Source organism: Dendrobium catenatum, unplaced genomic scaffold (assembly GCF_001605985.2).
Source record: "Dendrobium catenatum unplaced genomic scaffold, ASM160598v2 fragScaff_scaffold_724, whole genome shotgun sequence".
Classification (NCBI taxonomy): Eukaryota; Viridiplantae; Streptophyta; class Magnoliopsida; order Asparagales; family Orchidaceae; genus Dendrobium; species Dendrobium catenatum.
The window spans coordinates 24,259-36,559 of NW_021319186.1; the positions used below are offsets into that span (position 1 = coordinate 24,259).

At 33.2% G+C, this 12,301-nt stretch overlaps 1 protein-coding gene across 2 annotated transcripts; it reads right to left on the reverse strand.

Annotated features, from left to right (window-relative positions):
* Positions 1–4,850: 4,850 nt before the first annotated feature.
* On the reverse strand, positions 4,851–6,123 carry LOC110114548 (zinc finger AN1 domain-containing stress-associated protein 12). 2 transcript variants are annotated; one of them, XM_028696247.1, is made up of 3 exons: positions 5,880–6,123; positions 5,219–5,399; positions 4,954–5,094 (listed from the first exon to the last, which is right to left on the reverse strand). In XM_028696247.1, the coding sequence occupies exons 1-3, from the start codon at positions 5,982–5,984 to the stop codon at positions 5,090–5,092; spliced, it is 291 nt and encodes a 96-aa protein (XP_028552080.1). In that variant the 5' UTR covers positions 5,985–6,123; the 3' UTR covers positions 4,954–5,089. The 2 variants fall into 2 exon arrangements, with proteins under 2 accessions (XP_020703128.1, XP_028552080.1); XM_020847469.2 differs by having other exon boundaries at positions 4,851–5,399.
* Positions 6,124–12,301: the final 6,178 nt, after the last annotated feature.

Here is a 12,301-nt window from a genome sequence, read left to right on the forward strand (position 1 = left end):
AGTACAAATAATAAGATGCCAATTAAAAATAATGATTAACATACCTAATTCATGAAATTCTAATCTCCTCCTGTTCTACTGTTTGCCCATTTCACTCCATCCAAATTCTCAAAAACTTTCTCTTGGCATGCACTATTGCCTCCACCGATCTATGGGATATAAAATCTCTCTCTCATCGTTCGCTTGTTCTACTAGTCTCATAAAAATTTTTAAAATACAATTTCATAGAACTCTCTCTCTCTCTCTAGTATTGATGGAACCACTACTACCAATAACATTCCCAAGATAAGCCTAGTCTGTAACATTGATTTTTTTTTTTTTTTAATCCCCCTCTCTTGAGAATATTCTTTTGCCCTAATAGAATTGGAGTTTTGTAGTGTAAAATCAGTGTAGGCAAAGAGTATGAAATTGCACCAGAAATAAAAAAGTGAGAGATGATATCAGGCCAACGCAGATGGGATCCGCCCTCCATCTGCGAAAACTGGCTTTAGATCTTATAAACCATTAGAATAGCTCTGATATCTTAAAAATCTCTGCTCAGATAAGTTGAGATTCGGAAGATTTTATTTCCATAATATATATATAATATATATATATATATAATATATATATATATATATAATATATATATATATATATATATATATATATATATATATATAATTATTTTGATTTGTTCCAAAATAGATTTTATTAATTTGAAACTAAAATTGAATATTAACGTTTAATTTTGAACTGCGCTCTATAAATGTTAAGAAAGGGGAAGTTTTTGAATCTAAATCTCTCTCGCCTCTTTTCTCTTTCACTTCCTTCGAAATTCTCTCTTCCACTACTTACAAGCGGCTCCGCCTTTCTTCTTCGTCTTTATCTTCTCTCCTTCTTCTCTTCTCCAACGGACCACGATTTGCTTTCTTAATTTACTCGTAAATTTGTTTATGTTTCTCGAGCTATAAATGTGAGCCGATTTTGGGTTCAGGAGGCAGTTGATGATACGCTGTTTTAGCATACAGTATATTCCTACAGCTATATTTATACGCCATGGATGCTCTCTGATGCTACGCCATGGATGATGCGATCTCTTTCTACGCCATGGATGATCATGCACATGTTCCTACGCCATGGATGATGCGCCTCTTTCCAACACATTGATGACGCGTTCTGTTCCTACGCCACGGATGATGCGCTCTATCCATACGCCACGAAGAATGCGCTCTGTTTCGAATCCCTCTCATCGTCGTCGTTACGGTGTGCACATCGTTTTCTTTCTTCTCAATTCTAATTTTCTACACTTCTCTCTCTCTCTCTCTCTCTCTCTCTTCTCTCTCTCTCTCTCTCCACCTCATTCACACTCCACACTTTTTGTGCTCATTTTTTCGATGAACGATTTCAGAGTATGAATACTATCTTCGTTTGCCCTCACAACATACAAATCATACAAGGATGCGTCTGCAGACATTGATACTAATGAGATGGACCAGAGCAACAGGTAATTAATCTTAAAGAATGATCATGATTTTTACATACGAGTGATCATTTCTTTAATCTTGTCATATTATTTAGTTAAGTTTCTATACTGAATTAGTCAATTCCAAACAACAGAATCCACAATATCATAGTAGTAGAGCTGAGCAGATTGTCAGAAGAATGCATATCTAATTCTTGATCAACAGTTTGGCCGCTTAACAAAGATGGAAGAAAATATAATTTGCACCATATGTCAGGTAATTATATATCATTATTATTATTTTCATTTATTAGAAAAAAATTGTTATATGAGATTATAATTAATTTCATATATTTATTTATTTAATGAAGGAAGATATCAATGTGAAGGAGGAAATAGCTACTCTATGCCGCACCCATATTTATCATGCAGGATGCATCGAAAAGTGGTTGACGGTTAAAAATGAATGTGCTGTGTGTAGATCAGCAGTGATCCTCGATGAAGTTGTTGGAAGAGATCCACATTAATGAGATAATGGTGATGGTTATGCAAGCATACATTTCAGAAATTAACTGTGCTAATTTGGTTGAAAATTAAAATAATTCGATTTTTTTCTTTGATTTAAACAAATAATTCATGTAATTCAATCTATAAGCTAGTTTAGGTAAAAATTTATCATATATATTTTTTGGTAATATGATTTGCAATTATGAGTGATTATTTTATTCACTAAAAAAAGTTGTAAATTCAATATATTTTTGTATATTTTCTTTTAAAACTCTTTTTCTCATTAATTTTCATGCTGTTATTCTCATTTGATAGATTACTTGTAAATTGTTAAAGTGAAGATAACATGAAGCTCGTTGTAATTTCTTTGCCAAGTATTGAAGTTAATATATTGTGAAAGTAAATAGTTGACATTTCATTTTTTGTATATATTTTCTATTTTTGAATTATTTTAAAATTTGTTCATTCACTGACATGTTTGTTATGTTTGGGCATCCCAGAAATTTTAAATAGGATATGACATCTTATAAGGTTGCCTCTGTTGATTGTTCTTGTAAACATCCACATTACCTAATCTTCATTCACTGGTGCTGCTTTTCCTTTCATTTCTTTATATATATATATATATATTCTATTTTTGAATTATTTTAAAATTTGTTCATTCACTGACATGTTTGTTATGTTTGGGCATCCCAGAAATTTTAAATAGGATATGACATCTTATAAGGTTGCCTCTGTTGATTGTTCTTGTAAACATCCACATTACCTAATCTTCATTCACTGGTGCTGCTTTTCCTTTGCAGTCTATAGTGATGGATCATCTACTTGACATGTCATTCATTTGTTTTATTTCAACTATAATATTAGATATAAGAAGGTTAACATTTTTAGTATTGTTCTCAAAAAGCTAATTTTTTATTTTGATGTTGGTATTCATGACAGTTTATTAAGATTAGCAGGTATGATTCTATAAGAACAATTAATTCTATAAGAACACAATGGTCGAGCATTGATCGACAATAAGGAGTAAAATCCCAAAATCGTGGTAGGCGGAACATTCATTGTTTGGTATAATGGTAGAACAGGGATTTTAAGCGAGAAATGGTGAAATTAATAAGCTTAATGGGAATGTTTGGTGTAATATATAGAAAACGATATAGTTTTGGGATATTAGTTCAATATTGTTCAAAATATCATGTTCATATTATACTGTGTATCTTGATCGAATCGTGTGGTACGATTAGTTCAATATTGTTCAGATCGTACGGCCCGAACTCCAGGATGATTGGAAATCATCTCTGTCATTCGTCTTGTACGATTTACATCGTACTATATGATTAGTTTGAAAATTAATGTTTCATCTCGGATGATCACCTGGACGACCAAATTTTGTATCTGTCAACCGTCCAATACGATCGACATCATATTGTACGATGTGGTGTTCGTATTGTACATTTAATTATATTTCAAAATTATTTTCTCAATTAAATAAAATATTTTAATTATTTTTTGTAGCAATCGATCATACAATACGATCTTAATCATACAATACAAGTTACAAAAAATAAACTATTTATAATTTTAATTTTCACTCCCCCTGTATGCGTGCACGATTGCTAAGCTAATAAATGTCATTTACAAAAATAGACTCAAAAAATGATAAAATTACTTACTCTTGAAAATATCAATCCTATACTACCCAGTCTTGAACTCTGGTCCTTTGACAATGCTTAATGTATGTTTAGCCTGAAATGTTACCACACACAAAAAAAAATATATGCAATAAAAAATTATTCGATAAAGTAAATACAATCCAATTATGCTTATTATCATTAAAACATAAATTTGAGCTTCTGAATTCCAACAGACTCGAACAGATTTTCTTCAAAAAAAAAAAATTCCAGACTCGACTTTCTCAAATGTTCATTGTAAGGGACTCAAATTCCTTAGCTATTCTTCTTAGGTAAAGCCATCTTGACAAATATTACATTCCTAACTAAATAAGGCATGGACATACCAAGCCCACGAATATGCCTAACAAGTTCAACTAGAGGACTCATTTCATTCAACCTTCACCGAAAAAGGCACACATTGAAGGATACACCTTTCTTAACTGTTCTCTATAAGAGGACTCAACTTTCTTAGTTATTCTCCTTATGTAAAGCCATCATTAGAGATATCATATTCGTAACTAAATAAGGCATAGACATACCAAGCCCACAAATATGCCTAACAAGATCGACTAGATGACTCATCTCATTAAACCTTCACCCAAAAAGACTCTCACTGAAGTAGGACTCGCCTTTCTCAATTATTCTCTATAGGAGGACCCAACTTTTTAAGCTATTCTCCTTAGCTAAAGATAGCTACCTTTATGGGATCCAACTCCCCCCTCCCCCTACAATATTCACAAAGGAGATCTATCACTCATCTCACAAAACAATCATTCTTGAGTACTCACACGAGATACCTCAGAAGACTCGCCTCAAGGAAGACAACATGGGCAACATGAGACGCATCTTAGGCAAAGGATCACATGTGTACCTTTCGACCTAGTTCATGTGCCCATGCCATTCTATATTTGTCATATCATATTCATTATGTTATTTCTTCTATATGTAGCCTTTTTTTAGTCTTCTAAATCATAAAAATAAGATGTCAAGAGAAAATTTTGAATTCCATGGACCACCTTCAATTCTAAATAACATTGTCAAGATTTAATATTTTTGTCAAACAATTCTCAGAATTTTACATTCTCACGATTTAGTAAATCCTGATTTGCAAGGCTTAATAAATCCTACTTGCATCCAAGCAGCACCCTTAATTAAAGTTAATCGTCTTTTGCAGCAAATTAGGATTTAGGTTATATCCTGCTTAAAGCATGCTACCAAACAGCACCTAAAAGAAAATCTCACAATTTCATAAGTGTTTTAAATCATCTGAAGAGAATCACATTAAGCTAACATCCACTAATTTGTTCAGATTATAACGCCATGCACCACATAAAAAATAAATAATAAATCAAGAATGCAAATACAACTTCGCCAAACATTTTTCAAAATGCTTTGATAGAAGAAGATAGCAGGACGCTCTCCTTCTTCTCTTTGCATGCAAGGCCAGTTCTCGCAACCAATTTAGTCATCCTACAAGAATGATCAGACGGGAAGCGATGCTTGAGACAGACTTTAAGGTTACAAACCTTACAGGCGCTTTTATTGGAAAAGGTAAGAATCTCTTTGCATCTCGGCACAGGACATCGAGGCTTACGTTTCTTTGATGGATCGCAAGTTCCGGATTTCTCGTGCTGGGAAAGGCTGTCTTTATCGTCCTCATTGGCTTTCTTCTCGATTGAAGCCGAGCAGATATCGCAGACGGCAACAGTTCTGCTGCTGTGATCTGCTTTTGGGCAGGCATGGGATCTGTAAGTTCTATGCTCCAAGCAGAACACCTACAGGAATTTATATATGATTAATCGACCTAACAAAATTATTTTTTGTAGAAAAAATAAATTTATTAAGCCGAATACCACCCATCGGCAAAACAATCTAACGAAACAACGCAAACAAAAACTGTTTTCTCATTTGCTTAATCGAATAATATTCAAGCTCGCTCAAAAACCGATCTTATTGAATATCAGATAAATCACAAAATGAACAGAACGAACTTTCAACAAGTTTCGCAAAATTTATCACTGAAATCATGGCAAAATGGAAAAAAAAAATCATAATTCCACAGCATATTAAAGTGCCCTAAAATCGGCAAGATTCCTCAAACACCAACAGAAACCAAATCACAAATCATCAACACCAAGAAACTAAATCAACCATTAAAATAGCTAAACACTAAAAAAACAATATGAATCACACATCTAATTCGATATTTGATCTTGGAAGCAGGCTCAAAGCCATAACTAGAGAATGAATGATACCTTGCGGCAGCCGTTGCAGGTGAAGGGAAGGAAATCAAGTTGGTTGCAGTCGTCGTATTGGCAGTGCTCGCCGATATATGGAAAATATTCTTTGCCTCCGCCCATGCTTTCTTACAATTTGAAATCCTCTCTGATTTCTCTCTATCGCATGAATCGATGATATAAGGCTTCTTTATATATATATATAGATAGAGAGAGAGAGAGAGAGAGAGAGAGAGAGAGAGAGAGAGAAGGCTTCTTCTTCCTTTACATGCACGCGAAGCAGGAAGCTTGGGTTCCAAGAAGGCGCGATGAGGGGAAATAATTAAAAAATTATTTTTATCAGAATATTTTAATATAAATTATATCTGATAAATTAAAAAATAACTGAATTTATTTTAAAGTTAATATGTTTTAATAGTTTTAATGAATTACATTAATTATAAATAATCTAACATATATTTGTTTAATTCTGATTAAAATATTTACACATAAGAGTGCTAGTTGGTGGCAGTTTATATGTTTTGAAGTGTCTAGAGCATTCTAAGTCTTTTGTTGATTGCTTGTAAGATATTGGTTGCCATAAATTTTTTTTTTTGGACTCTAGAAAATAAAAAAAAATATCTGATTAGATTATTTTTAAATTAAAATATTTTTTAGGTCAATGTAATATAATAATTTATGAATTAATTATATTATATATTAAATTTAAAATAAATTTAAATGTTTTCAAATTCAGCTTAAATAACAATTGTTGATTGTCAAAAATAAGGCTGTCATGTGACAAATAATTTTTATTTTATTAAATCTTATATATCTATGCTTTTATATATAAGTGTGGCTTGGGATTCCTTCAAAATATAATCCTAGCTTTCCATTTAATTTTTCAAAGTTGAATCTCAACCTTTCATTTTATTTATACATTTGATTAACTTATTTATTAACTTCATTTAAATGTCTGACATTTTTTATTTTGTTTACATTAATTGCAATTAATTAAGAGTCAATTGGTGTTCTTAATTATATTTATTTTTTATTCAATTAGGATTAATTAATATATTTATTTTTATTATTTCTTAATTAATACATACTCTAACCATTAATAATATAATTCATTAATTAATATTCACCATATATATACTATTATAAAGTTGATTTTTAACTCTTCTCATATTGAATTATAGCCCTTAAATTTATGATGAATATAATCCTAACAATTAAATGTATGATTATTATAAAAAAAACTAATTTAAATTTTATCTTTTCAATACTCTTGATATGTCATTAAAATTTATCTTGATCGTGCACGAATCTCGAGGCAAATTAAGTTAGAAACTTCAAACATTAAATCAGTGACATTCAAGTACCAAATAAATGGTCCATGATAGAGGAAATCCACATCAACAGTCCATTCAAACCACTCCCAAATTAACATTTATCTTCCTCCTATTTAATGGTCATGTCACTCTCAGAAAATTATAAATAGACCCCTCATTTCTCATAAAAAGAGACCCAAAAGGGGGGGAAGAAGGAGCCCAAGCAAGAATAGAATAAATAAAAGAAAGATAAGGAAGAGAGCTTTTTTGCCACCAGACACTTCCTCGACCACCGCCGGGCTTTCACACGGCAGCCTATCGACGTTGGAGTGTTGCCCCTGAACGTTAATTGACGCCAGAGTTCTGCCCGACCCCCAATTGACGTCAAAGTTCTGCTCGGACACCGACTTTTGTCAGACTTCTACCTGACGCCGAAGTTTCGTCCATCACTGGACTTCTTCCTGTCACCAAACTTTCAGCGGACTTCTACACGATGCCGAATTTCTACCCAACACCGGACTTCAGCTCGTCGCTGAATTTCTACCTGACACCGAACTTCAGCCCTTCACCGGACTTTCATCAGACTTCAGCCCGACACTGAATTTTCGTCAGACTTTTACCTGACGCCAAACTTCCATCCATAATCGAAATTTCATCGAACTTCTAGCCTGCACCAAACTTCCGCCCGTCATCAAATTTCTACCTAATGCCAAACTTATGCCAGTCATCAGACTTTCATCGAACTTCTACCTGATATTGAACTTCAGCCCATCGTCGAACTTCCAACCTCCATCGCTAGACGACTACATTCCTTTCGATCTTCTACGCCATATAAAAGTCTTTCTGACTAATGTCGTTTGCCGACTACGATCCTTCGGACATCCACTGTCATACAATAATCTTGCTAGCCACTGTCGCCCGTCGACTATGATCCTTCCAATCTCCATAGCCACATTATGGTCCTTCCGACCTTCGTCGACAGACAGCAGTCTTTTCTAACCACTATCGCCTGTTGACAACAATCTCTCCGACCAGCATCACTAGACTACGGTCTTTCCTAAAAGTTTATTAGGGATGATAGGCCCTTATGAACCAGCCTAAGGCTAATTAAGAGAGTTATGAATTGGTATTTTAAAACATCTTTCATAATAAAAACACAAACCAAAACCACCACAAAGAAAATATAATGCAGAAATAATAAAGGAAAGAACACACCAGATTTATAGTGCTTTGGTCAAACCTTAACCTATGTCCACTCGTCGTAGGCACCCTCCGAGTATTGCACTAAACTTAGTGTCTCTCCTTTAACCCCCACAGCTATGCGGGGAAGCCCTTATAAAATCACTTCCACCTTCCCCGGTGCGGTGGCGTAGCCGGGTCCTTTGACACCAAAGATATCTTCTTCTTCTGTGAACTTTCCTCAAGATAAGCCTTGAATCCGACGGCACTAGGGTGCAAGCTCGCCGGAGCAACCATGTAGAATCCCCCTCCACACTCCCTTGAGTCCTCCTCCAAGGATCTTCTCCCTCTCTCAAACTCCACCCTTTTCTCTCTCCCTTTTCAAGCTCTCTCTTTAAGTTTCCCCCAAAAGAATGAAGCTACAATGGTTGTCAAAGGCAATTACAAAGTGCCTTATCTAAGTTTAAATAGAAGATTTCAAAACGAGTTTATTAATGCAACTTGCCGACTTTATCGTCCTAGCCGATCAGTGCAAATTAAGCTCAATCAGCCAGGACGGTTTGGGACGATCAGAAAAAATTTATTCATATCATCCAGGACGATAATATATCGTCATGGCTGATCAGTACAAATGTGGAATATCGTTCTGAACATTGCTCTGAATAAGAACTGTCCGATGTCCAATCGTCTAGGCTATTGTCCCGGCCGATCCTGCGATCGGCACGACCGATATGATCGAATCAATCAGCCTTAATTGCTTTTCATAATTACCAAAATAATTTAGGCATAATTATGTGTATCGTCCAGGCCGATATAAAGGATTGTCCTGGACGATGTCCAAAAATAAATACTACCTAAATAGATCTGGCGGCTTATTCTTTCTATTTTGAGCATATCGTCCTAGCCGATACAAGGATCATCCAGGACGATCTGCTTAATGATAGCTGCTTAACAAGGATGCCCTAATTAGGGTTTCTATTTTTGAACCGATCATCCAGGCTAATATAAATATCGTCCCGGATAATGTTACCAAAAATAGTCAACTCTAATTTAGACAGAAAAATTCCTAAGTGTGTGTGTGCAAGATTTACAATGCAAGCAAGCACCCTTACTGGACATAACTCAAGGAATAAACAATTACATCAGTGAGAAATACAAGCAAAAATAGTTCTCTTAAAATCTTGAGCCTTGAGTGGTAAATCGTAGTCTTGAAAAGTTAGTATACACACAAATAAACATATAATTCAAGTACATATAGGCAGCAGAAAGTGTACCATAATATTTGTTATCATCAAAAATATAAACTCATAAGCTCGAGTTGCAACAATATCCCCTTTTTTATGATGGCAAATATTATCGGTTGAATTTGTAAATTTAAAAATATTTTCTCCTAATCTCCCCCTCACTAGAATAAAACTTTTTAAAAAATAGAGGAAATAAAAAAACATTTTTTATTTTTTATTTTTGAAAAAAAGATACAAATACAAATGCATTCTTCTCCTTTGACATTATCAAAAAGAGAAGGGCCACAAATAAACAGGACAAAAGAAAGAAAAAAAATGATTAAAAGACAAAAAATGAACAATCCTTGATAAAGTGAAGACATAATTTTCTTAAAATGAGAAATTTACCCCTTGATTTTATTCAAAAACTTAAAAGAATTGTATTGACAACGCATAGCGCAGAAAAGGTTAGAAATTCAAAATTTGATAATTCAAACTCAAGTTTTTTAAAGGCTCAAAAACTTTTTAATCCAATATCTAAATCAAGGAACAAATTATAGAAAGAAACACTCATTTTTTAAAACTCCTTTCATAAAATGCATCTAATAAAAATATTAATGCACGAAATGTTGAATTAGGAATCATGATTTTTAAACTCAAGTATCGAAAGTATCAAGAGTTTTGTTAAGCTTTAAGAAGTATAAGAATGGTAAGCATTATATTTTGTGGGCTTATTTTATGCCTCTTGTCAATTGGTTGGCGCACTGCGTATCTTTTAATTTTTGAACCACTTTGTGTATCCTTTTTTTTTTCAATTTGGCGACATTGCGCATCTTTTATTTTTGGCATCATTTACCACTTTTTTTTAATATGCTATCTTTCTAAAATCTTAAAAATAAAAGTAAATCCATCCTATTGACAAAACGAATCACTTGATTAAAAAAAAGTATGATGTAAATTCAACAATTTGTAAAAGATTTATATGTGATAAATAAAATATAGGGAGATAAAAAAAGATCAGTTTCAAGATCTAATTTAAAATATGATGAAGATTTTAAATCAAAAGTAGAATAACTTTTTTTAGGAAATAGAGATTAAGAGTCAAAATCATGAGTTTCCTTCCTTTGACTATTTTTAGAAAAGTCAACCACAATATTAATAAGAATTCAAGAAAAAATAGGAGGTATGTTTTTCATTTTTAGAAAAGTGAACGTGTGTGTTGATCAGATAGAACACTAAAAAAGAAAAAAAAGGAAAAATAAACTTAAAAATTTAACGAAAGAAAAAGAAAAGAAAAACAATGAAAAAAAATAAATCCAAAGAAAAACACAAAAGATTAAAAAAACAAAAATGAACAAAACACGTAATTCCAGAAATTATTAAACAGCAGGTTTAAGCAATTATGAGCCACGAGCCTCCGTTTGTCCATGTATCATATGCTCTCACGAGGTCTTTGGTGAGAGTACTCCTACAAAAATCATAAACCGTCAGATTTAGGAACCCAAACAAGTTTAGGTCCCTCCTTATGAAAAGAAGAATGTAATGCATCTATGTTATGTTGTAAACCATGCAATTTTGGTCTCCAAACCTAATGTATACTACAGTGAATAGTGCAAGTGTGTGAGATTTGTCCTAGCATGCCATATGAAAAATATCTAACACCAGGAAAAGGAAATATTAATTGGTTCGGGTTATAATGCCTCTTCTTAGGTTTTGGCTTTAGATCAGTTATTGATGTATTCCAATTTCTCTCAAGTACATTCAATTTTGCTTTAAACCTCAAGTTAGCATTTTCTAAATCAACATCCAAACATTGCTTTTTATGCTCATATTCTTTAGAAGAAGCTTTGAAATCAGATTCAAGCGAGGTGTAAGAAGCTTTCAAAGAATCATGCTCAACAATTAATTCATAATGCTTTTTATTTAAATCATCGAATTCATCAAGTAGAGACATGTGATTTATATCATTTTGGAGGTGATCTTTAATCAAAATTGTATGCTCTTTTTATAAATTAAAAAACTCTAATTTCAAACTAGCATGATTTTTCTTAAGTTTTCTATATGATGCATGAATTTTCTCACATATTTCAAACAGTTGATCATATGTTGGTTCACATACCTCTTCTTGGTCACTTTGACCAAGATTATCATCTGTCATTAAGCACAAGTTTCTTGTCTCCTCCTCTGCCTCAATCTCAGAGGAGTCAGTTGCAGATTCCGCCTAGAACGCATTTTGGACTCGCTTTTTATCCTTCCTGAACTTAGGTTTCTCCTCGTCCTTCTCCATGCTTGGATGCTCCTTGAGAGTAGGACAATCAGTTTTAACATGTCCAGGCTTTCTGCATTCATAACAAACAAGATCAGAGGAATTTTTAAAATTTTTACTATCCTTACCTCTTTTCAATTTTTGATGATAATTGTTGTTCTTCCTTAGAAAGTTTTTGAATTGTCTAGTGATGAAGGAAACATCATCGCTTTCAGACCCGGAAGAATTATTGTCTGTGTCGTTGACTTTTAATGCCACAATTTTCTCCATTCTTTTCTCACCTGCATCAAGATTTTTTTGATTTATCTCTTTCTCGTAAGCAATGAGTGAGCCAAGTAAGTTATCAATCAAATAAGTATTCAGATCTTTAAATTCAATAATTGCAGTGATTTTAGCATCAAAAGAGGAAGGCAAACATCTCAAAACTTTATTCACTTTTTTATAATTAATGAGTTCTCT